This window comes from Syngnathoides biaculeatus, chromosome 12, assembly GCF_019802595.1.
Source record: "Syngnathoides biaculeatus isolate LvHL_M chromosome 12, ASM1980259v1, whole genome shotgun sequence".
Taxonomy (NCBI): domain Eukaryota; kingdom Metazoa; phylum Chordata; class Actinopteri; order Syngnathiformes; family Syngnathidae; genus Syngnathoides; species Syngnathoides biaculeatus.
The window spans coordinates 25238056-25264383 of NC_084651.1; the positions used below are offsets into that span (position 1 = coordinate 25238056).

The 26328-nt window shown below is 41.3% G+C and overlaps 2 protein-coding genes across 11 annotated transcripts in view; both read right to left on the minus strand.

Moving 5' to 3' along the window:
• Window positions 1–18330, minus strand: part of rasgrp3 (RAS guanyl releasing protein 3 (calcium and DAG-regulated)) — a 39031-nt gene extending 20701 nt beyond the window's left edge. Inside the window, 7 exon segments of the mRNA XM_061836304.1 lie at window positions 1006–1179; window positions 1891–2038; window positions 4945–5076; window positions 5281–5343; window positions 6185–6284; window positions 6694–6821; window positions 18140–18330. Of these exon segments, the coding sequence (XP_061692288.1) occupies window positions 1006–1179; window positions 1891–2038; window positions 4945–5076; window positions 5281–5343; window positions 6185–6284; window positions 6694–6763 (687 nt within the window). The 5' untranslated portion in view covers window positions 6764–6821; window positions 18140–18330.
• A 6918-nt stretch (window positions 18331–25248) lies between these two features.
• The window catches only part of ltbp1 (latent transforming growth factor beta binding protein 1), a 183492-nt gene continuing 182412 nt past the window's right edge, over window positions 25249–26328 (minus strand). For 5 of the 10 annotated variants that reach the window (XM_061836278.1, XM_061836282.1, XM_061836279.1 and 2 more), the window contains one exon: window positions 25249–26264. In XM_061836278.1, coding sequence (XP_061692262.1) covers window positions 26092–26264 — 173 coding nt within the window. In that variant the 3' untranslated portion in view covers window positions 25249–26091. The remainder of the gene's footprint in view (window positions 26265–26328) is intronic. The other 5 variants (XM_061836283.1, XM_061836280.1, XM_061836285.1 and 2 more) reach the window with 3 other exon arrangements.

Consider the following 26328-nt stretch of genomic DNA (forward strand, 5'->3'; position numbering starts at 1 on the left):
TGGCCTTCTATGAGCTCTAATCAAAATCCAACTGAACATGAAGTCTAGAGAAGCCACCCAATAAAGTAGATACAGCTGGAAGATCTTGCCTGTCAACGAGTCTATGTTTGGTTCTTAATGGCACCATCAGAGAGGTAGGCTGAATGTGGTTGTAGTTTTCAACAGTGTAAAACTGGATTGCATTGTACAGAGTGGTTTCTCATATTTTGCTCAATGGGCAAGTAGATCATTCCTGTTTCTACATCATATGCATATTATTAAGGATATATCATCAGCAGTTTTCCAGCCAGTTCTGATGATGGCAACCTGTTCAGGGTGTACCCTGGCTCCTGCCGGATGGTAGCTAGGATTGGCTCCAGCACTCCTGTGACCCTCATGAGGATAAGCGGTTCAGAAAATGGATGGATGGATTGATTTTCTGAAGTAGTAATTTATCTTTTTATGGTTTACAACCTGAAAACAATCAGACAAACTCATACATAATTTGGGGGTCCCCGGTTCAAATCTAGCCTCCTGGTGTGGAGTTTGCATGTTCTGCAATGACCTGTGAGGATTTTCTTCGGTTACTCCAGTTTCCTCCCACATTTCAAAAACATGGCTCGTAAGTTCATTGAAAACTCAAAATTCTCCGTTAGTGTGAAAGTGTTTTTTATATCTGCTCTGCAATTTGCTGCCACCCAGTTCAGGGTGTACCCCATTTCTCACCCAAAGTCAGCACACCCACGAACCTAGTGAGGATGAGCAGTTTGGAAAATTGATGGATGAATGATCAACTGAAAGTAATGAAACAAGGTAAAAAGAAATAACATGGACATGGCTCAGGTAATAAAAACAATCTTCTACATCTATTTGAATTGTAATTATCTTGTCACAATGCAGTGAAGCAATACCAAGAGAAATATGTTCTTGAATAAGAACCTCCAGAACCAGGATCTTAAAGTGTAGTTGGTAAGTGACTGCCACAATTCTGCATACAGGATAAAACAAATTTCTGTAGTATCTTACCTGAGCCACATGGATGTACTTGGTGATAACCTTTGCCCGGGTTTGAGGTGTCAGTTTCCTTAACACCATGAGTTGGACCCACTGCGAAACCCCATTAAACAAAGCAATAGAGCGTTCCAGTGTCGGGTTGTCCACCAAGCAACCATGGAGCACATAGCTCTTGTAATCCAAGAACTGGAAACACAATAGAAGCACAGGGAAGGGATTATAACGATCGAATGTTAAATTGGAATGGTTGATAAATAGTACTCAAGGTTCTTTTTACAATGTTATCCCTTAACACAGGATTCAGGAATGGTGGTGTAATTCACATTGCTTTTGAATGGGAAGTTACAGTGGAACCTCCAAAGCCCCTCAAGTTATGTACACAAATTAAGGAGTCACACTAAAATTCTGACAGTTTCATTTTGTGTGATGTCATGTGAAACATCCCCATATTTCATGGAACTATGGCTTAGTAAGCATGTACTCAAAACAGTTGATAGCATGAGTGTGTTGTCTTTTTGGATTTTTGTTTTTTGCAAGTGACCTCTGATCTGGAAAATGGAGTGACTGACCTTAATTCTACTGTACCTGCCTGTTCTCTGCAACACCAAGGTCAATATCATCAATTCCTTGCTTGCATATGGTAAATATTATCCATCTTTCAACAGCCTAAGTTCTTAAGAAGCCAATGTAAGCCCTTCAAATACCAAAATCTACCACCTGATTTTAACCCTCCTTTTACTCAGGAGTCGCCGTTGCAACCAACTTCCAGGATCTACAGTATCTCCAAGGCCAAGGTGGGCAATTAATTACAGTACATTTGTTCTTCTCCATATCATGACAGAAGAAGGCAATTTGTGGGGAAAGAGAAGAGCAGATAAAATACAAAAATGCACATACCGATATTCTCCTGATGGATTTAAATTCCAAAAAAGTCAGATGTTCTGCCAGCTCTATTGGTTCAAGATGATCAAACAACAGCGACGTTTTGCCTTTCTTATCCTGCTTTTTACGCTGAGTCAGTTTACGCATCCAGTCATATGAAGGACTGCAAGAAACATTCACAACACAGTCTTGGAAACAGGTGGTGGGATTGGTGTGTTGTCTGTGTGACCATGAATTCCAAACAAGAACTCAAAGTTTCATACCTATCATCTTCATTGCAGAAAACAAAAGCTACCCTAAGTTCCTTTTCCCCACCATTGACATTTTTGCTAATACACGTTCCATAAAATCTTTCATGACACAATATGGGGACATTTGCGAGGGATTTCCATGTGACTTCATAAGCAAAATTGATGGTATCAGATCCGGTCTTATCTCAGAATGAGATTTTACACTCAACCATACCACTGGATTTTTAATTCAAATGTGCCATCACTTTTATCTGAGGAAACAATAGGGAGTTTTGCCCCAGTTGAGGCAAGGACACTTAGTTGAGTCTTTTTTCCAAGTAAATCCAACAACCTACCTTTTAGATCCAATTCTCACATCATTCTTAAACATATTTTATGCCTCCTTTGAGGGACAGATTTTTAATGTTGTGACTTACTCTCCTCAGACAGGTGTCATTCCCACTGCCTACAAAATGGCAGTGGGGAAGCTCCTTCTAAAGACAATGAAGTTAGACCACACATGTTTGAATAATATTCACCACATATCCAACATCAATCTAGCCATCCATTTTCTGAACCGCAGGGGACACGGATATAGACAACAGTTGCACTCACAATCACACCTAGCGGAAATTGAGTCTCCAATTAATACGTTTTTGGGATGTGTGAGGAAACCGTAGTGCCCGGGGAAAACCCTCGCAGGCACGGGAGAACACGCAAAGTCCACACAGGGAGGGCTGGGATTGAACCGCAGTCCTCAGAACTCTGAAGCGAATGCTCTACAGCTGCACCAACATGCCGCACATATCCAACATATCGGTTTTTATTAAAGTTTAGAAAACTTTTTTTTTTTTAATAGCCATATTTTAGAAACAATTCAATCTGTATTTAGACAAGTCTAAAAGGCCAACCCTAACCCTTAAATGACATCAGGTATATTATTAAGGCGCAATAACTTGCAGTTCTGGTTCCACTTGGATCTCAGTGTTCCCTTTACCACAGTAGATCACAAGATTTATTAAAAAGACTGACACCTGGTCAGCTCCTCTTTTTAATTGGTTAAGCTCTTAGTTCACAGATCAAAGTGTCGTTGTAAGTGTGGATACAAATTCCTCCAGAACACAAATTGAGGATGGGGTGCCACACAACTCAAATGTACGTTCAACTCTTTTAAATCTGGATATGCTTCCCCTTGAGGACATCATAAGGAGACATGGCATCAATTTCCACAGTTATGCGGATAAGCAGTATTGAAAATAGATGGATTTATCGAAGAGGAAATGTATTCTTCAATGGCCAGACCTGATCGCAACACAACTGAGCACATTGTTCAGTTTTATTTTTATCTCGATATATTGCAGTTCACCTATTGCTAATTCAGTGCATTGAGGATTTCTTTTTATATTCACATTATGTATAATAAGGCACATCTTGGTGTTTGGTTGTATGCTTGAATTTTTTTCTTGATAAACACTTTCTAGCCAAAAACATTAAAAATGGGGGAAAAATATTAAAAAGGCATATCACAATCAATACAATTTTCATACTGTACAGGACTACTGTGTATTACTGTCGGTTTAAGAGTTAAAAAGGTATTTGTATTTGTAAGCGTGTGGTAGAAAATAATGAGAGTGTGGGAAATATCAATAAGAGTATCAGGAGGTTCATACAGCTTTAAAATATGTATAAATTTAAAACAATTGTAGTGACTATTTCACTGATATTACCTACCAAAGGGGTGGTCCTGAACCTAACCCAAGTGATAAACAAGCATAGGTGTGTAGAGAAGCCAAACATTGTACTCAAGTTGCGTTACTTTAGAATTGTATGACTCACTTGGTTAAGATTAATAAAGTACTCAGGGTGGCATAAAATACAAATGTGCAAATTTAGATAATACTGAACAATATCATGTTGTCTAAAACATTATTTTTTTTGGACTGCTTATCCTCTCTAGGGTCGCACACATGGTCAAGCATATTCCATCTGATTCTGGGCTAGAGGCTGGGTACAACCTGAACTGGTCGCCAGCCCATCGCATCGCAGATATACCGTACTTTCTCGTGAAGAATTTACACTCCACCCCCACCAATAATGTCAAAGGTCAATGGTGCACATTATACGTGGGTATAGGGGTAAAATGAAAATACTTTCTCATTTTATACATGTATGCCGCCATCCAGATATTATCAAAAAGCGGTACATTGTAGTGGCCTGTAAAAAGTCTACACACCTCTGGTCAAATGCCAGGTTTTTGCGATGCAAAATAATTTTGACCAAGATAAATCATTTTAAAACTTTTTCCATGATTAATTAGACCTGGAGTTTGTACAACTAAACTGATTCAATTTTTTCTACTTTATTGAGAGGGGAGGTGAAAATAAAGTGAAATAAGCATGATTGACTCTGATTTGATGTTTAAATAAAATAAATCTGGTTGGATGAGGAAGAATTCACTAACTATACTATACTACAAATGGCGTGGGGCTGTGTTGAGGAATAATTGATCATTTTCAAACTCATGGTCAATGGGAGTCGAGACACTCCTGTCACCACCTGTTAAGTGTCAAAAACCAACAACATTCGATTGGTGAAAATGAGTAAAACATCATTGTGGTAACATTTTATTGGAGCAACGGTGAAAGTCTGAAGAAAGAAAGTCTAGAAAACAGAGTGTGCACTCAATTATTGATAAATAAAAGCAGCGAACAGCATGTGGATCATTGTAACGGAGTTTTCTCAACATGTTCAAGTAAAATTTTAAATTATAATGCTTTAAAACTACTCGAACTCCAATTTATTAAAAATGTTATTGAGGCAAAATTAACTTAATACTTACATGGTGGATATATCAAGAAGTTTGAAATGCTCCTCGTAGCTTAGCCTTTCAGCAACTTCTCTGAACTCCTTTGTTATCCTAATAAGACCTAAGTCCAGGTTGAACTCTGCTGGGAATGTCCCTATCCAGTACCTGGACAAACAATCAAGCACATACATTTATGTAGAAACAGCTATTTGAAGTACAGTAATTGTGCTTTGACGCAACGGAACAGCTGTGGCCATGTGTTGATTCTTGAAATGTAAATGAAAGAAAAAAGGTTTGGCTAAAATAGCATTGACTGGAGGTTTAACATTATATGTAAAGAGACAGGTAAAGGGCATGTAAAAGCCTTACCTCATGAAGTAGCAAGTCTTTAGTCTTGTTTTGTGGTAGTCATTATCGTTGCAGTCACGGTACGTAGAGTTTGGTTAAGGACTATTTTTGAGACTGTTGCCCAGTGTCAGCAACCTTTGGTCTTTCAACAGGCTCATGACATACAACACACAACTATATACATTGAAGTAAAAATAAGTATTTGAACACCCTGCTATATTGCAATTTCTTCCACTTAGAAATGATGTAGGGGTCTGAAAATTTAATTGTAGGTGCATGTCCACTATGAGAGAAATAATCTAAAAAGAAAAATCCATAAATCACAATGTATGATTTTTTGTCATTATTTATTTGTGTGATAGACCTGAAAAAAAGTATTTGAACACCTGTCTATCAGCTTCATCATTAGAAAATAGAAGAAGCATATTTGCAACTGTATCACACTAATAAATCATTAAAAAAATCATATATCGTCATTTCTGGATTTTTCTTTTTAGATTATCTTTCTCACAGAGGACATGCACCTACGATGAAAATTGCAGACCCCGCCATGATTTCTAAGTGGGAGAACTTGCAATATAGCAGGGTGTTCAAATACTTATTTTCTTTACTGTATGCACAGGCATGTCAAAGAACTAAATACTGGACTCTTCTGAATTGGCCTTCTATGAGCTCTAATCAAAATCCAACTGAACATGTAGTCTAGAGAAGCCACCCAATAAAGTAGATACAGCTGGAAGATCTTGCCTGTCAACGAGTCTATGTTTGGTTCTTAATGGCACCATCAGAGAGGTAGGCTGAATGTGGTTGTAGTTTTCAACAGTGTAAAGGTGGATTGCATTGTACAGAGTGGTTTCTCATATTTTGCTCCATGGTCAAGTAGATGATTCCCGTTTCTACATCTTATACATATTATTAAAGATATATCATCAGCAGTTTTCCAGCCAGTTCCGATGATGTAACATACCAGCGATGCATCAGCAGAAGCATGCGAGGCAGGTTGCCCTGCAGCTCTCCGTTGTCACCTATGACAACAAGTAAAAGGAAAGTCAAGGTTATCATAGGGTACATTCATTGTTTTTTTGAGTGTTATTTTATGTCTAACATATTAATTTATTCAATATGACTTTTTCATTGATGACTTGATTTCAAATAAGAAATTTATTTCTGTCAGACATCCCTTCTAATATCAGAAACGTAAATAAATATGAGTAGCATCTATCCATTTTCTGAACCGCCTATCTTCACTAGGGTCACAGCAATGCTGTAGTCTATCCCAGGTGACTTTGGGCAAGACACTCAGAACCGGTCGCCAGCCAATTGGAGGGCACATATAATCAGCCGTGCAAAAATATGCTTTCTGTAAGTCCTAAAATGACATTACCATGTTTCTGATAGGTATTCCAGCTTTGATTATAACTATGCGTCACTCACCAAATGCTCGTATGCATTCAATTAAGAGAGCATCAAGAGAAGCTGCCTTTCCCAGTGTTGTTGATCCCATGTTGATTGATTTTCAGAGAAAGGGGGAAGGTCACTCTTCTGCACCAGTCAAAGTATTCCTGAGAACAGTAGAAAGGCTCATGGTTATCAGAAATAATATATGCATCAAAAGTTGTCAACTTTTTAAAAACTGTATAATTCCACTAAATACTTGACAAATGCTCTACTGGCAAACACTGAAGATCATTTATATTTAAACAACAGCAAGAGCACACAAATTCATATGCTAGCTGTCTTCAGATAATCTTCATTCCTTTCGAGCGCATGCATCAATTTTGTAACTGTTCCTCCACTTGCTCTCTGCTTTCACTGTAAATCACTATATCATCTGCAAACATCATGGTGCACAGATATTCCATCTGAACCTCATCTGACAGCCTATGCATCACCAGTGCAAACAGGAAGGGGCTCAGAGCTGAACCCTGATACAGTCCCACCTCTACCTTAAACTCCTCTGTCACATCTACAGCACACCTTACCTCTGTTCTGCTGCCTTCATACATGTCCTGTATTATTCTAACATACTTCTCTGTCACTTCATACATCTGCATGCACTACCATAGTTCCACTGGACACTCTGTCACTGGCTTTCTATAGATACACAAAGACACAATGTAGCTCAAGTCACTGATGGTGTAGTGCTACACACACTTGACTTTTGTGTGGGCAGCGTGAGATCGATTCCCGCTCAGTGATGGTGTCGATATCTGCCTTGCGACTGACTGACGATCACTTCATAGTGTAGTCCACCTTTGCCCAAAGCTAGCTGGGATAGGCTCCGGCTTTCCCGTGATCCTTGTGAGGCTGAGCGGCTTGAATAATGGAATGGAACAATGTAGCTCCTTCTGACATTCTCTGTACTTTCCCACTAGCATACCCAAGGCAAATAATGCATCTGTGGTACTCTTTCTGAGGATGAAACCACACTGTTACTCACAAATACTAACTTCTGTCCTGAGTCTAGCCTCTCCAACTCTTTCCCATGACTTCATTGTGTAGCTCATCAACTTTATTCCTCTATAGTTCCCAATCCTCTGCACATCTCCCTTGTTCTTAAAATATGGTGACAGGATAATTTTCCTCCATTCCACAGTAATCTTGTCACAATATAGCTTGATACATATGTCTCATTTTCATATACAACCCCAATTCCAATGAAGTTGCAATGTTGTGTTAAACGTAAATAAAAACAGAATACAGTGATTTGTAAATCATTCAATCTATTGAACACACTACAAAGACAAGATATTTAATGTTCAAACTGATTAACTTTGTTTTTTGCAATTAATCATTAATATGGAATTTTATGGTTGCAACGGGTTCCAAAAAATCTGGTACAGGTGGTCATCAAAACACCTTTTTGGAACATCCTACAGGTGAACAAGCTAATTGGGAAAAGGCGGGTGCCATGACTGGCTATAAAAGGTGCTTCCCTGAATTCATTCATTCACACAAGCAAAGATAGGGCGAGGTTCAACTTTCTTTGAACAAGTATCTGAGAAAATAGTCAAACTGTTAAAGGACAATGTTCCTCAACGTGCATTTGTGAGGAATTTAGGGGTTTTCTTCAACTATGGTCCATAATATCAACAAAAGGTCCAGAGAACCTGGAGAAATCACTGCATGGAAGCACAAAGCCAAAAAGCAACATTGAATGCCCATGACCTTCGATCCCTCAAGGGACACTGAATCAAAAACCAATATCAGTGTGTCAGGGATATCACCACATGGGCTCAGGAACACTTTAGAAAACCAATGTCAGTAAATACAGTTTGTCACTACATCCGTAAATCCAAATTAAAACTCCACTATGCAAAACGACATTTATTAACAACACTCTGAAACACCACTGGCTTCTCCGAATCTTAGCTCATCTAAGCTTGACTGATGCAAAGTGGAAAAGTGTTCTGTGGTCCAACGAGTCCGTATTTAAAATTTTAAAACTGTGGATGTTATGACCTCTGGGCCATAGAGAAAAAGAATCATCCGGATCGTTATAGTTCAAAGTTCAAAAGCCAACATCTGTTTGGAATCAGGCCGTGTTAGTGCCAATGGCAAGGGTTAATTTACACATCTGTGAAGGCACCATTAATCCTTACTGGTAAATGCACGTTTTGGAGAAACCTATACTGCCATCCAAGCAATGTCTTTTTTGTGGACGCCCCTGATTACTTCAGAAAAACAATGCCAAACGACGTTCTGGAAGTGTTACAACGCTGTGGTTTCATTGTTAAAGAGTGCGAGTACTATAGTGGCCTGCCTGCAGTCTAGACCTGTCTCCCATTGTGTGGCAAATTATGAAGCATAAAATTGGACAACAGAAACCCCAGACTGTTGAACAGCTGAAGCTGTACATCAAGCAAGAATGGGAAATAATTACACCAACAAAGCTTCAACAATTGCTGTCCTCAGGTTCCAAATGTTGATTGAATGTTCAAAGAAAATAATCTAAACATTACCTTGTCCCAGCTTTTTTAGAACATGAAATTCTAAGGTGATGATCATTTGTTAAAAACAAAGTTGATCACTTTGCAGATAAAGGATTTGTCTTTGTCGTGTATTCAATTGAATATAGGTTTGCAAATCATTGTATTGTGTTTTGGTTGGATTAACAATGTCCCAACTTCATTGGAATTGGGATTGTAATTTTATCAATAATGATGCACACATCCATCCATCCATTTTCTCTACCACTTATCTCCACTAGGGTCGTATGCGTGCTGGAGCCTGTTTTTGTAAGGCTTCAGTTGGTTTTGGTCCCTTTATAATTTAAATAGTGGCAGGAGGGTAAGGACTCCAATTCCTGTTGTTCCTCAACACAGCCAGATGTAAGTTATAAAAAGGAGTCCATCTTTATGCAACCAGATTTATTTTCATTTATATTATTTAAACTTTATGAAACCAGGTAAAAGACCAGTTAATACAGTTAATCTCTTTTGCAATGGTTACTTGGCCAAGAAGGCAGCCAGTTAAACATCAAGTTCACAGCAATCAGGTTTATTTCAGATGTTTACATATAATTGAAGCCAGAAGTTTAAATACACTGTGCAAAAACAAATGTAAAGATTTTTCTCACTGTCTGAAGCCAAATCAGACTAAACCTCTCCAATTTTACGTCAGTCAGGATCACTATAATGATCAAATTTAAAACAGCTCAGAAACCTGTCTGGTCTAGAGAAGATCTGTGTGGAGGAGTGAGCCAAAATCCCCCCTGCAGTGTGTGCAAACTTGGTGAACAACGACAGGAAATGTTTGACCTCTGTAATTGCAAACAAAGGCTTCAATACCAAATATTAACATTGGTTTTCTCAGGTGTTCAAATACTTATTTGCAGCTGTATCACACAAATAAATTGTTAAAAAAAAATCACATGTTGTGATTTCTGTTTTTTTCTTTTTAGATTATCTCTTTCACCGTTGACACACTATTTCAGACCCCTCCATGATTACTAAGCGGGAGAACTTGCAATATAGCAGGGTGTTCACATACTCATTTTCTTCACTCTCCGATTTTGTTGATGTTTCCATGTGGATTGTACACTGCCAGGATACATCTTATGGCTCATTTTTGACCAGTGAAAAGCATTTAAATACCATGAAAAAAAAAAAAGTTTAAAGGGCACATACACATTTTCTCAAATCCACAGATCCGCCCTCAATGGGTTGCCAGCCAATCACAGACAGACAACAGTCGCACTCACAATCACAATCACGCCTAGGGGCAATTTAGGGTCTCCAGTTAACGAATGTTTTTAGAATGTGGTAGGAAATCAGACTGAAAACCCACTCAAGCATGGGGATAACATGAAAACTCCACACAGGGGGAGGCTGAGATTTGAACCCTGGTCCTCAGACTGTGACGCCCCCACTTTGCAGCTGCTCCACCTTGCCGCCCAGTTGGTTCCATTCAAGGGTTTTTTTTTTATTTTCATTTATGCAACATTACTTACCTGAAAGATTCAATTTTACTCAGTGATTGTAATCCAACCAAAAGGTCCTTGTCCTTTCCAGAAGTGTATGGAAAGCGAGACAGTAAAATATGGCATTAAAATATGGGTAGCTATTTTATAAGATTGTAATTGGTTCAATAAATAATAATGTTTGAAGTTGGGAGTATTTAAACCTTCCTCCTGTTTATGTTTTGAAGAGTGGATAGCGGATTTTATTTTTTGGATCAAAAATGATTACAGCTAAGGTTTGAAATCAACTAATTGTGGTCTTAAATGAAATTAGTGAAAATAAATCATTTACTTGAGGTAAGATTTTAATTTTTATTGTCACTATCCTTCCCAGTAATGATATAGGCAAGGTATTCCAGCGTTTTAAATCCGCGAAGACTTTTCCAGCATTGCTGCATAATTTAGAATGGTTAGCTCTGTGAGATTTGATCAGATATTGATACCTTAATATTGAATATTTCCTATAGGAATATGGTCATCTGGGATTTGATCTAGAGAAGTCCATGAGTGTGCTGTTTTTTTGTGAGTATTGTTGATTTTGTCCAGTTAAGAGTAGTCCGATATTTGTGAAAAGGAGGTCTTTTTGGAGGCTAAAGCTAAATCCCTGCTGCCGCACCGCCCGTACGATTGCGCCATTGAGCTCCTGCCCGGCACCTCACCCCCTCGAGGGAGGCTTTTTTCTTTGACAGCTTTGGAGCACCAGGCCATGAAGGACGGAATACGTGGAGGAGTCGCTGCCAGCAGGACTCATCCGACAATCTTTCTCACCAGCTGGAGCAAGTTTCTTCTTCGTGAAGAAGAAGGACACCTCACTACGACCCTGCATAGACTATAGAGGTCTCAACGACATAACCATAAAGCATAGGTACCCTCTACCCCTGATCGCTACCGCATTCGAACTACTTCAGGGGGCCTGGATCTTCACAAAACTGGACTTACAGAGTGCGTACCATCTGGTACGCATCCGGGAGGGGGATGAATGGAAGACGACATTCACTACCCCCATGGGTCATTATGAATACCTAGTGATGCCGTCTGGGCTAACTAACGCACCAGCCATATTCCAGAACTTTATAAATGATGTGCTACGGGAGAGACTAAACAAAAACATATTCGTCTAGTGCGAGTTCCACCGATCCTCCGTCTCATTGCTGGGGTTCATCCTGGCAGAAGGACAGATGCGAATGGATCCCGGGAAAATCCATGCGGTCCTTCAATGGCCCACTCCCACCTGTCGTAGGGACGTGCAGAGGTTCATCGGGTTTTCCAACTTCTACCGTAAATTCATCCAGAACTTCAGCTCCATTGCTGACCCTTTGCACGCCCTCAAGTCTCCCCGCAACACTTTAGAGTGGGACGGGACCTATCAGGAGGCCTTCGACAGGTTCAAGGCGAGCTTTACCACCACGCCTATCCTCATAATGCCGCACCCAGAACGGCAGTTTGAAGTAAAAGTGGACGCGTTGGACTCTGGAATGGGAGCGGTTCTCTCCCAGAGGTGTGCAAAGGATGGAAGGATTCACCCATGCGCCTTCTTATTGAAAAGATTGACCCTGGCCGAGCGAAACTACAACGTGGGTGATCGCGAACTGTTGGCGGTCAAGACAGCTATGGAGGAGAGGAGACACTGGCTGGGAAGGGTCGCAAGTGCCGTTTTTGGTTCTCACCGACCACAAGAACCAGGAATATCTGAGGACCGCAAAGAGACTGAATGCTCGCCAAGGGGACGTCATTGACTGGGCCCACACCAACAAGACTGTCTGCCACCCGGGCATGGCACAGACACGCTCAGTCATCGAGCAGTGGTTCTGGTGGCCAAAGCTGGGAAGGGACGTAAGGGAATATGTCAATGCTTGCCCGGTATGTATGGCCATTAAAACTTCCCACCTCCGACCTATGGGAGAGTTGCGGCCACTGCCGATTCCCTCCCGTCCCTGGTAACATATCTCCCTGGACTTTGTCACTGGGCTACCCCCTCCAAGGGGAACACGGTGGTGCTCACCGTCATTGATCGCTTCTGCAAGATGGTCCACTTTGTGCCAGCCGCAAAGATCCCGGCCACCAAGCAAACGGCCCAGCTGCTACTGGACAAGGTCGTCCGCTACCTCGGGCTGCCGGTGGACATCGTATCTGACAGACGACCACAGTTCATATCCCGTTTTTGGAAAAAGTTCTGCACCCTTATCGGGCAAAGGTAAGCCTGACCTCAGGACATCACCCGGAGTCCAACAACCAGACTGAGAGGATAAACCAAGACCTGGAGAACGGCCGACGCTGCTTGGCGTCACACGACCACAATAGAGGATGACATTTTCGGGAATTCCCGTGGGTAATTAATCCCGTGATCAGGACGGGACAGAAAAAAAAGCAACAGGAGCGGGCAGGAGCGGGAACGACATTAATAAATGATCATTTTCAGGCGTGTTAAACAACCAGATGAACAGATGCCTCCATTTTTGTAGTCATCTTTTAGTGAGAGCCAACACTCTTTTGACTGCGCTAGCAACACAAAAGTACTACAACAGTGGTTTGACTTCCTGTCACCTCCGGAAGTGAAAAGCAACTCCGAGCGGCTGCCGGCGACACACAACAAAACACTTTGTTTACACCGACCGAATGTCAAAATAAAAAAATGCAACATTTTTTCAACATGTTTGGTTTTATTCAAACGGGAGCGGGACAGGGGAAGGATTTTGAGTGGGAGTGGGATGGGAGTGGGAGTCATTCTACGGGAGTGGGACAGGACAGGATAGATTTTTTTACTCCGATCCGGGATTGGGATGGAACAAGATTTTTTCCTCTGGGAGTGGGACGGGACAGGAGTGAAAATCCGCTCCCGTGTCATGCTCTAGACCACAGCACATGGAGCCAGCACCTCGGATGGGTGGAGTATGCTAACCACTCCCTGCCCTCCACCTCCACAGGTATGGCTCCATTCCACATAGTGCATGGCTATCCTCCCTCTCTATTCCCACGCGGCTCACCCTGAAGCTCCTGGGCCGTCTGGAGCCAGCCGTCAAGTGGGATGGAGGGGGCGGGGGGGTTATTGTCATGGTCATGCCGGTCCAGCCATGGCTGTGCGGGTCCCCGCACACCTGCACTGATTAGGAAGCGCACACCTGCACCTCATTAACTACTGTATTTATAGGACCCAGCAGACGATCTGTTTTTGCCAGATCGTCGCCACTCATGCCTCGTTCCCACACTCCTGCATTCCTGATGCCAACCTCGTGTACCAACCAACGCCTGTTTCCTGACTAAACCCATAAACCTGTCGCTCCTGTTCCTGCTGCTTGTGCTGACTGACTCCCGCTTACAGACTGTGGAACAAATAAAGACTTTCTCCTAACTGCCTTCCTGTCCACCGAGTCGTGCATTTGGGTCCGCCCTCGAGTCCTGGTTATGACACTCGGGATATAAATAAAGTAAGTAAGTATGAGTAAAGTCATAATCCCAGGAAATATTTGCATGAAAAACATGCAAGAATATAAAACGATGAAATGAAAAATAGTAGTAACTAACATTATAGTGTCACATGACAAATTATTCTTAAACCACTGCATGTTATGTCTGATACATACAGTACATGTTATGTACTTACAGTACATGTTATGTACTGTATGTATCAGACATCAACCTCCTGTATTCCAAAAGAATACATCAACTTGAAATTTAAAGCTGTAAGACTCAAGGAGAAATTAGCACATTGCTAGATCTTAAGATACTTTTGTATAAAAGACATTGGAAAACAGGAGCAAGGTTTGGAGGGGATGTGATAAGCCGAGACCTTGGGTTCAGACAGTTGGCAGATAGTCTGTGAGAGTATACAAAATAAACATACCCTTTAACAGCCTGGTTTATTTCCTAAGACTCTTTTATTAGCCTCTAATGTAAATTTTTGATATCTTGAAAAAAGTCAGTCAGTGAAATCTGATGATTATGCCATGGTGCTGTGGTTTTTATTTTAATAGATCAAGCTACTTAAAATCGTGACTTACTAATGTTACTAAGATGCTACCACCAAGCAGAAATAGAGCCATCTTTTCATCAATCTTTCTATGACCAATTAAAAACAACGATACTGTATGTGCTTGCTTATAATTGCCCTTTTAAGGTATGCAGAGGCTTCTGAGCCAGTCATATAACTCATACTGACATTTGAAAATTGATGGCTGTAAGGTGGAGAGACCTGGGGTCGGTGTTGCCTCCTGATCACTCACCAAGCACACACTTCTGTGCTCACATACATATCCAGGGACTCCTTGCAGGTTTCAGCACGTCAGTTCCGTTTCCCGGTCGGGGCAAGCCCCTTTGCCTTATCTGCCCCCCAGGATTTTAATGCATCACACACACTCATCCCCATGTGTATTATGATGCACCAGATAAAGCCATCTCTGAGGGACGGTGGGTCTTAGGTGGGCGGGATTTGGCTGTTGGGCAGCAACCCTGACCCCATGGCTCGCTGGCCTCTCCAAATTTTAATGCACACATGAGGGCGAGGAACGGGGGGTGCAGTAATAAACGGGGTGGGGCTAGTGACTGCAAGTCGGGGACCAAGCAGTCATAGGAACAGGGGGCGAGGTGGGCTTACTCTAAGCTTCATAGTGGTGCTCATGACGCTGAGGCCCTCGGGTGCCCCAAGGCTGGATGACTGCTTGGCATTGGGGCTGCCCGTCTCATGCCCTGCAGCTGGTCCCTGGGTTCACACCTGTCGTGCTCTTCTGGTGGGTGGGGTTGGCAAGGGGAGAAGGGCTTTGGCTCGGATAGTTGCATAGGGTCCCTGCAGCTTCCTCTGAGTGGCTGGTTGTCATGGTAGTACAGTGGAGGCGCGGACTGCCCTGCATTCCCTGGTGTGGGAAGTGTCCCATCTGCCAGGCCGCTCTTGGGTGGACGCCTCTGCCCAAGCCCACCCATCTCTCAATTGATTCTATATGGTCTTCAGTCCACACTGTGCAGGATCAGCAATTTCAGGACACTTCTGATGGTCATTGTGCATGTGAAATGGTGTCAATTCACTTTTGTGTGTCAGCAGGCAAAGACACCAGGGACTCTTTTGCTGGGTGTAGTGGAGGCCACTCTCTTATTGCAACAAATACATCTTGAATATGCATATTGGATGAGTATCCCCTCACTCACACTCTCATAATATATCATTTACAGAGTCACTCCCACCTCACTTCAGCAGTACAGTCACATTCACAACCTTTGTCCTCCATGCTTCCTCTCCTGTTCCTGTCCTGTCCTGCCTGGGTGTAGCATTACTGCCCCGTACAACACTCATATTCAATTTGTCATTGTTCTAGATAATGGAAATAATTACTTTCCTCATCTTGTTTACCGTTAGTGCTTTGTCTTTTGTCTTCTTTTCTCACTAGTCTCGAGAAACACTTTTCTGTTCGCCTGACATCCATAAGAAACCACAACATCTTGAAAACTCAACTGTGACAGTAAAACGGTTACAGCAGAAAAGGGATGCAGTTCGAACCGAATGGGACGAAAAAAGAAACAAAAAGAGATACTATAACTATATTGAAAGTCAATATTGAAAAGAAAAAAATTTCCACAACATTTTTATTGCATTTGTTCTCTCTATTTGAATAGTAAGAATAAGCTCACTCTATTTATTTTATTTTTGTTTATCTTACGGGGTAATACTGCATAATAAGGACCAGCACTCTGTGCTAAATTTGCTGCTCAGTTACATTACAACTGAGAGAGCATTTCAGATGCAGAGAGAACATAAACGTTGCCAAATTAAGGTTGGTTCAATGAGGGCTTTTGTATACTGGATGAAGTGCTGGCATTATGACTGACTGGCTCTTTTCCTCTGGACACTAATTTGAATGCACAACATAATTTACAGTCAACTTCAACATGAGTAATAAAACAATCTTTGGATTTTACATCCAAAACTCGTCATTTTTCAGTGTCACGCCATCCTGAGATGATGCATCGCATAGTCACAATGTTGAGACACATTTGACACACAGCAGAACGATAATGTGAGCTTCTGGAATTTGGGGCGCTGTAATGAGTTGCCAGCATTTTGAAAAGTGAATCCTTTACCTTTAAGGCAGTATTTCAACAATGGGCGATGCATTCGGGCTGGCAGACCTCCCTGGGTCCTCTTGAACCCCAATCAGAATGGTGAGGCCGAGATGAAACCTAGCCAGAGTGGCAGTTCCCACAATAACATTTGCTGAGTTGGTTGGATTTTGCTATTTAAAGAGATGTGTGACATGTGTAGCATCCCTGATCCACCCCAAGACCTTCTTACAATCTTCTTCACAGACTGAGAACTATGCTAAAATCTGCGTGCGTATTGATCTTTTCGGGGGGGGGGGGGGGGGGGTCTGTGACTTGTTGCAAAAGACAGACCAGCCTCAACAGGGCTTGTAAGGAAAGGAAAGTGATGAGAGGGGTACACCCTGGACTAGTCACCAGTCAATCACACACACTCACATTAACACCACTGTGAATGGTTTTGGAATGTGGCAGGACAATTTTGGGAATATTGATTAATTGGTTTCACAAATTAATACTTTTTACCTTCTTTTAGATGTAATGCTACTGTTACCTAAACATTTGACCCTGTAACTTCATTCTTTTTATTTTCCATGATTTGTAATGTTGAAAAATTGCTTCCAAATCTAATCGAAACCAGAGTTGAGCAGCACAAACTGTTGATCCTTGATGGATGTTTTTTTAACTACACTTTGGGCTTCAACAATGACAAGTTAACCTTAATGGTGCGCCAAAAATTGTCCATGTTTACCTTTAAGTTTAATTTGTCATGCTTTACAGATAACCCAGAGTTTTTGAATTTCACACCTGCACTAAGAAAATAGGATAAAAAAAAATCTCTCAGCTCTAGTCATAAATTAAGATTCAAAAATGTATTATATTCTTGAACTTATTTACTCAATTCTTTGGTCCAATAAAGACATTAATAGGAATAAATTAAAGATCCTAAGATATTGAATGATTTAAATTGCATGAAAACCCTGAAGCCAGAGCATATGAAAGTTGACATTTTATCACTGCATAGAAGTGATGAGGAGGACCTGAGATGGTGGTCTGAGAATAAAAATTGAGGATCACTGGAAGAAGAAGAAAAAAAAAGTACACCTGCCACCTCTGAAGCACGTTTACTCTATTTCATATAAGCAGCCACTCTACATAATTGTTAGTTATGTGTACATGTTATCATGGAGAGTTACTAATAGCTCTCTGTGGGAGGGAAGCAAAAAAAACATAAAATGAAGAGATACTGGAACAATAAATGTATATTTTCTAATCAACCTGCTACTCCAAAGTCTTACTTTACTCATGATTACAGAATGAACTTAGAACTGGCGATTATATACGGTATAGCAAGGTCAAATAAACAGAGCTGACAACAAACTGCACGTACTGTACCTCCTCTATGATTCTGCTGTAGATCGCTTAGAGCAAAGATGGATCCACAAGGCAGCCAATTCAGACAGCGAAGACCTCCAGTTATTAGTGACAAATGGGAATAGTCCCTGATTTTGAATTTACATTGTCATTCTTTATCTATGATGACATCTCAGCCACCAATTTCCACTGCACATGCGCTTAACACTGATTCCACTTGTTTTTCCAAATGGCCATTAGACTTCCTTCAATTGTTTGCCCAACTTAGTTTTCCTGCCTGTGTGAGTTAACTTGCTTGCACAGGAGCCAAATTTAGGCACTACACAAACTGGAGTGGAAAAGCAAAGCAGGAAATGTACAAATGTGAATCAAAATATACACGGGTGTGTGGCCACATCGTCCGCTGTTTTCGCCCTGCAAAATTCTCACTAATTGAACCAAGTGTGTCAACCATGGTAGTCATAGTTCGATGAGTAAAACCATTGGGCGTGTAATGCACCACTTTGTTGATCGGCTCACTTCTCAAACTGACTGGGCATTGTATGTGTTTGTGCATGTGTGTACGTGTCTCCATTGTTCTGGATTTCTGTGAGAGGGTCAGCCCATCCCATATTCCTCTCTAATGACGTTATTTGCATTGTTTTGTCTCTTTGGGTTTCTAAAAATGTCCGGCAAAACAAAAACACGAAGCACACATTCTGCCTGCCAGCTGGCTGGACAAAGAGAATTGAAGCCCAACGTTTATTGTCTTACTTTTTCAGACCCGTTCAGGGAGATTGTCGCTCAAAGTGTGTACGTGGTACACAACGGAATAGTAGTCAGCTTCCCAGTCAACATGTTCTGGGTTCAAATCTTATCTCCTGCTTTGTTGAATTTTTGTGTTCTGCTCATATGTGTGGATTTTCTCAGGGTACGCCAGCTTTTTCTAAGGCTCCAAAAGTGGCATGGAAGGTTAATTGGTGACTCAACATTTCAATTTGATTTTTAATAGATACAACGGGTTGTTTTCACGTGACGTCACCCATTGGGCTGCCTCGAACGGCGGCCATTTTCGATCCCTGAACTCCCGTTACTCATACATAGCCAAAGTGGACGATATTATGTTTCTAACCGCATTTATTGAAGACGCGACCGACGGCACATCAAACCCAGACTGACTATTAGGCTACCTGGCATACACATATCATGGGACTCAGGACTGCGTGATAAAGGTGCAGTATTGCACCCTTAATCTTTTACTCTATGAGACAGAAATCACAAAGGAAGATCACTTACCTGTATGCTAACGCATGTTACCCGGTTAAAAGTTGGTACAGGTAAAAGTTCAGTATAACAGAGTAGCAATTAGGTTATAGGTTTTTGTTATGCAATGTGGAGGAAAATCTGTTAAACTGTGTGTGCTGACATTATTTTCTTTTGGAGGGATTTGTATTTAAATGTGTTTGATTCATTTGTGAAAAGGAAATACTTTTGTTTGGCATTTTATGTTGTAACCATTGTTTAAGAAGGACAGGAAGTGACGTGCTGAGGAGACGTGGGAGAGAGAGAGCAGAGAAAAGAAAAGTTGGAACCGGGAGAGGTGGTTGGGGAAAAAAAGGACAAAGAAAGTGAATGGTGGACATTTATCAAAAGTTGATCAACGTGTTCGACAAGGACTGTTGAAAGTTCAACCGGGATGGTGTGTCGTTTGAGTGGACTACTCAAATCATGCCATAACGTGGTTAGCCCCTACCACAGGGGCTACGTGCAAGCATGGGACTTGGCTTGGGCGCCAGTGTGTTGGACCACGAAGGAGAAGACAAGGGCGCTAGCGTCGAGCTAACGTGGCTAGCGAGGCCTGTGTTTGGACACCAATGAAGAAAAAAAGGACGAAGACCGTGAGGACGCTGGACAGAGGAAAAACCACCTTCACCTTTCTTCATTCCTGCCTAAGGAAGCACCGCAGTGACATTGGGGTTTGAATTTCGTTTGCTTTGCCGGCTAGATTCAGTATTGTTTAGGATCCTTAGGTTAGGTTAGCCTAGCAATGTGTGCAGTGTGTACCTGTTTTGTTCAATTTATTTACTGAATGACTGTTGAGTAAAGAGATTTGCTTTTCTAACCTATATTTTGTGATTAAATGTTCACACTTTTTGTTATATAACCAGGTGTGTTATTTGACTGCAAGACAGTTACTGTAGAAGTGGGGAGTTTATTTGTTAGCTTTATTATTTAAATTAGGATAATATTAACTCATAAGGGGTGTAGGGATTTGCGAGTTAGGACCCTAAGCGTCTTCATGAGTCAAGGAAGATATGACCAATCATGAGAAAAAGTTAACAGCAAATGGATTTATAACAAAGGAATGTGCAATACAGACATCCGGGTCTTATCTAGGCATGTGCCGCACACGAGACATGTGTCTTGTGGCAGGATAGCCAAAGAAGAAGGCAAGAGCTGCCCGGTAACACAAGGTTTTTACATGTATGGGTCCATGGTAAAGGCGGCTGCCCCCCCCCCCCCCCCCCCCCACACACACACAGAGTCTGGTCCTGGGCCGGGATGGTAACTTTCCGCTCCTTATCTGGTGTCGTCCGTCTCCACGGCAACGTCTGGGAGAGGAGGATGCCACCAGACGGTTTTCTGAACACAGAGAACAAGGACAACCACCGGCTCCACCACGCATCCTTGTCTGATTAGCAAATGGACAACACTAAGGTTCTATGGGCAGCATGTCTGGTTAGAGCATTGGCCTCACAGTTCTGAGGACTGGGGTTCAAATCCTAGCCCCGCCTATGTGAACTTTGCATGTTCCCCCATGCCGGCATGGGCTTTCTCCGGGCACTCTGGTTTCCTCCCAAATTCCCAAAAACATGCATGAGACTCTAAATTTCCCCTAGATGTGATTGTGACTGCGACTGTTGTTTGTGTCTGTGTGCCTTGGAATTGGCTGGCAACTGGTCCAGGGTGTACCCAGCCTCCTGCCCGAAGATAGCTGGTATTGGCTCCAGCACTCCGGTGGCCCTTGTGAGGATAAGTGGCTTGGAAAATGATATGGTTTACCGTTATACAATTCATATGATATTTCTGACTTCACACCTCCAGTGGCTGGAACATATCCCATTGGGTTCTCGTGAGGCTTTTCCACCATGTCAAGCCACCATGCAAGTGCCATGCATGCAACACAATGGCTGTCAAGCAGGACTTTAAAAAAAAATCCTTGGCTTTCCATTTTGTTCTGTATAACGTCAACACCTCCACAGACGATAAGTAGTGATGGCGAGATGATGCCTCTTGATGCGCTGAACCATTTCAAGAGGTTTGAAGTTTGAGAGAGGGTTTCTTTCTTGAGGCTTAATGTGTACACGATGCCACTTGCTGTCCATGTGTGTAATTACAGGCAGCTGTATCTTCATGTGTAACGCATTGAAATTTAAAAATCTATTTTGGCTCTTGGAATTTACTATTTATTGCCCCGCCTCCAAAAAAAAGTACATGATATGAAAAAATATTGTGAACGTGTTGGTTTTCAGAAATGCTTCCAGTATGATGTGATATGACTCGTTTCATCATGTTTTTATGTCAGCTTGCATGTGTTTATTCAGGAAGAGAACAGTGAAAGTGCTTGTGGAACTCTGAAGCGGCCACTGAAGATGTATGCTTGTGTCACTTAGACACTGATGTAAAAAAGGAGATTTTGATTTTTATCTTTACTCTAAACTCTCGAAACCAATGCCAACTGAACTCTCCAAACTATCAAGACACTTTTCATACCCATAAAACCCACATTTTAATGTCGGACCCTGAGTGATTTATGTTGCTGTCAAACATCGCGCCAAATTTTGAACAACTTCATGCATCTGTCATGTACTACAGCCGGGGAACGAGGCTTCTGACGACATCATTTCCGATCTCTCCCCCAAATGAATCGTGGCTTGAGGCACGCTTCAAAGAAACGCTTCCTCATTAGTCGGGCAATTATGTTTAGCCTGAGCACGTCCCGTAACATTACTACCAATAAACCAGTAGACTCTCAGAAATGCAGTTTTATTTTCGGGTTGTAGGTAAAGCTAGCTTGCTGACCACATATCGCAATAGCATGGTATCATGACTGATGTAAAGAAAGGTGCATAAGTGGGAGGGGCCGATGTGTGCCGCTGGATAACTGAAGCTCCGCCACAAAATATCATGTGAAATCGTGAAAATAGTGTAAAATTAATTTCTATAGCTCCATAAGTGAGCTTTCAATATGCACGTTTTCAGCAAATATCTTCAAATTGTAGAAACAAATCTCTGAATTCACATTTTAGGGTTTTTACATGAAAATATTCTACCACATCAGTTGCATATTTGCAAAAAAAAAAAAAAAAAAAAATCTAGTTATGCAGCCTACTCAACCTTGTATCAGCTACTGTATTTTCTACATGGATGTGAAAAATGATTTATTTATACAGTGTTTCCTTCTTTCTTAAATTGAGCTAATGCCATACACAGGTTACAATTTGATCGTTTCTTGTTTGATTCATTGAGGGAGAAATGAATTTGAAAGTGAAATTTGATCGTTTTCTATCACAAGTGCACATGCTGTTTTCTGTCTCCTGACTGCACTGCTTTTTTTGTTTTTTATTTTCTGGTGTGCTTTGGATTGTTGTCCTACGTACTGCATGATTCAAGAACGCTTGAGTTTGAGGGCACGAACTGATGGCCAGATGTTCTCCTTCAGGATTTTCTGGTCCACAGCAGAATTCATTGTCCCATCATTCATCATAATTGATGTCATCAAGTTGTCCTGGTACTGAGGTAGTGAAGCAGCCCCAGTCCATCACACTACCACCACCATGCTTCACTGTTGGCACGTTTTTTATTTATTTATTTTTTTATCAAATGCTGTGCCATTTTTACGCGAGATGTAATGGGTCGTACACCTTCCAAAAAGTTATATTTTTGACGTGTCAGTCCACAGAATGTTTCTCCAATAGTCTTGAGGATCACCAAGATTTTTCTTGACAAATGTCAGAAGAGCCTTCGTATTTTTGCGAACAGCAAGAGCTTTCACCTGGGAACTCTCAGATGGATGACACTTTTGTCCAGTATCTTTCTTATGGTAAAGTCATGAACACTGATCTTAACTGAGGCCTTCAGGTCTTAAGATGTTGTTTGAGGTTATTTTGTGACCTCCTGGATGAGTCGTCGCACTATTGGATGAATTTTAGTTGGTCATCCAGTCCTGGGAATGTTTGTCACTGATCCCAGTTTTCTTCATTTGTGCAAAATAGCTCTCACAGTGATTCGCTGGAGCCCCAAAGCCTTGGAAATGGCTTTGTAACCTTTTCCAGACAGAAGGATTTCAATCATTTTATCTCATTTCTTCTTGAATTTCTTTAGATCAGTGCATGATGCACTGGTTCTTGAGATCTTGTAGTCTACGTCAAGTTCTCTGACAGATTCTATTTAAGTGATTAATTGATTCAACAATTTTGGTGATCAGGATTGGGTGTGACTTGTGAAATTTAACTCACACTTTCCAAATTTGGGGTTAGTCACAGTGACTGTGATTTAACAAGGGGGGCAATTACATTTTTACTGAGGGTCAGAAAGGTTTGTAATTTTTCTGTGCCTTCAGTCATTTGAAAACTGCATTTTTTTATTTCCTTGGGTTGTCTTTGAGTGCTATTAAAATTGGTTTGATAATTAGAAACATTTCTGTGATAGATCAATCAATCAAGGATGGAAACTGGAACCACAGGTTCTCTTTTTTTGTTGGGGGGCGGGGGTGGGGGGTAAGGGCACCCATTAAGAACATAATGAGGGAGCAGCCATGGGTCATGAGAGGGGAACCTCCAGGCCAAGCAGTTATCTAGCCCAGGAACAGCGCCATGTAGCTAAGTAAAACCTACCTCCCTGTTACTATGACCGCAAGGTCCCCGACAAGCAGTCATTGGCTCTACCCCGTGATTCAGTGACCCCTGCCCCTCGGTTGGTGTGGTGCATTTAAAATCTGGAGGGCCTAAAATCTGGATTAATACGCAAATTCCCCTCCAACCACTTCCATCTTCGAAAAGCATCACAGCCCTGGATGCCTGGTCATGTCCTCTGTCACCCACCAGACCATCTTTGTCATTCTTTCCCCTGAGATTCCCTTAGTTGTTGGCATTCCCTGGCTCCAGATTCACAACCCCACCACTGACTGGACACATTTGTCTATCACCAAATGGAGTCCACAATACCAATACCTGTTTTGGCTTAAGAACAGTATTGAGCCAATAACATAAACTAGATAATTTTTCTATATTTACAAGTATTTCAATATTTGCTTTGAGGCGTACTGACAAATTTAGTGGAGGGGAATGAAAATGGTAGCAGAATAAAAAGCACACAGGGATTGTTACTCTCCGATGGCTGAGGTGAGGGGGACTCCTCCTGTTTACTCCAGATCATGCTTTCCTGTCTCTCTCCTTCTAACTGTGCAATTCTCTTTCCCAGGGTCCCCAGAGGAGATTTAGAAGAGGACAGCCCAAAGAAAGAAAAAATGAAAAACTTTGTGGTGCCAGTCTCAGAACTTAAAGCTCGTAACAAATTGTGGGGGTCATTCCTATTAACAAGCATCACGGGAGCAGATCCAGAGATACCAGAACCACGTGACCGAGGTGGCCAGTAGGAAAGCAGCTCTGTCGGGCCGCTTTCAAACCAAGATACAGTACAGGATGTTTACATTAGGTTGAATCCAGCGCCACTCTTTTTCCTTTCGTATCCTGAATTTCTTTCGTAACTAGAGACAAATAGTTTTCCGGGGCGGCTTTTCGTTACCTGAATTTTTTGTTAGTAGAGGCTTTGGTAAGTAGAAGTACCACTGTATTTGGGAATTATGATAAACATGAGATCACGCACTCAACAAACCAAGTTACCACTTTTTTTTTTTTGAGAAAACTAGTCCTATGAAGTTTAAAGGACAACTGCAGAGAATTGCAGAAGCTTGGTAAAGAATTACAACAACATAAGTGTGCTGTACATGTCAAAGTGTGGCTAAATATATTGCATACTGTTCAGGTGCTCAGCACAGACAATGACCACAATTATCATTGTGGCGAAAATTCAAACCACCATTGGAATAAATCATGGTCAATTGTTGTTCATTTGTTTTACATTATTGTGTCAAAGAAATATCGAGTTGTTTGGTTTACAGATTCGTGTACAAAATGAATAACATTCCACTCTTGTTTGTGCTTACTGTTGGCAATGAAAAGCAAGCCACCCCGCTTGACAATGGTAGTCAAAATCACTGCCTGATGATTGCATGTGTAAGGTTGCTGAGTGGATAGGGCATCTGCCTCACAGTTCTCAGGTTCAAGGTGAAAATCTTGGCCTTGGCTTGTTTGCATATTCAAACCATGATTGTGTGGGTTTTGCTTACACAAATTGCAGAGTAAATTGCCTAAATTGATGGTAATTGATAACACGGTTAATCAAAGTTTTCTGATGGTGACAATATGACTCTTGAAAATGTAGGATCCATCTTTAGAAGTTCCACTCTGTTCTGTAATTTCAAGAAACTTTCTTTATACAGACAAGGCATTGGCAAATTGGAATATTTATAGTCACAATAAAATACCATTCATAAGATAATACATTTTAGTTTATTCAAAAATACCCATATTTAGTATTAAACAGATCATATATAATTCAAATCTATTAAATAGAAGAAGTCACTCAAAACACTCAAATTGAACAGATGGGGAATGCAGAAACAAAGAAAGAAAAGACTCAAAATGGTGCAATGTTTTAGAGAAGTGTGTGTCAGATTTAACATTTTTGGAAAGTTAGGGCCATTTATTTGCTACAACCAAACCAGTATTATTGCAAATTGAATGACCTAATAATTGTTTGTTTTTGTTTCTTTTAGCTGATGCTCACAAAAATGCCATTTCAAGAGATGTGTTTTGTGCGCGTGACTGTGGATTCAGAGTCTCTTGTTGCCCAGTCCAGTCAATTCACACTCACTGTGTGTGTGCTGACGTTTGGTGTGTCGCTGTCTCCACACAATAGTTTGCTTTTTCAGAGGGGGTGAAGCCTGGAAGGCATTGACAATGATAGGAACCCAATGTGTTGATGCATTTTGCATTTTTACACAGCGACATGTGATCGTTGAGTTCTGAACACTCATTTACATCTGGGGATAGAACAAAGAGAGCATACAGGATGTAATTTAATCCCAAATGATTTCAATGACATTA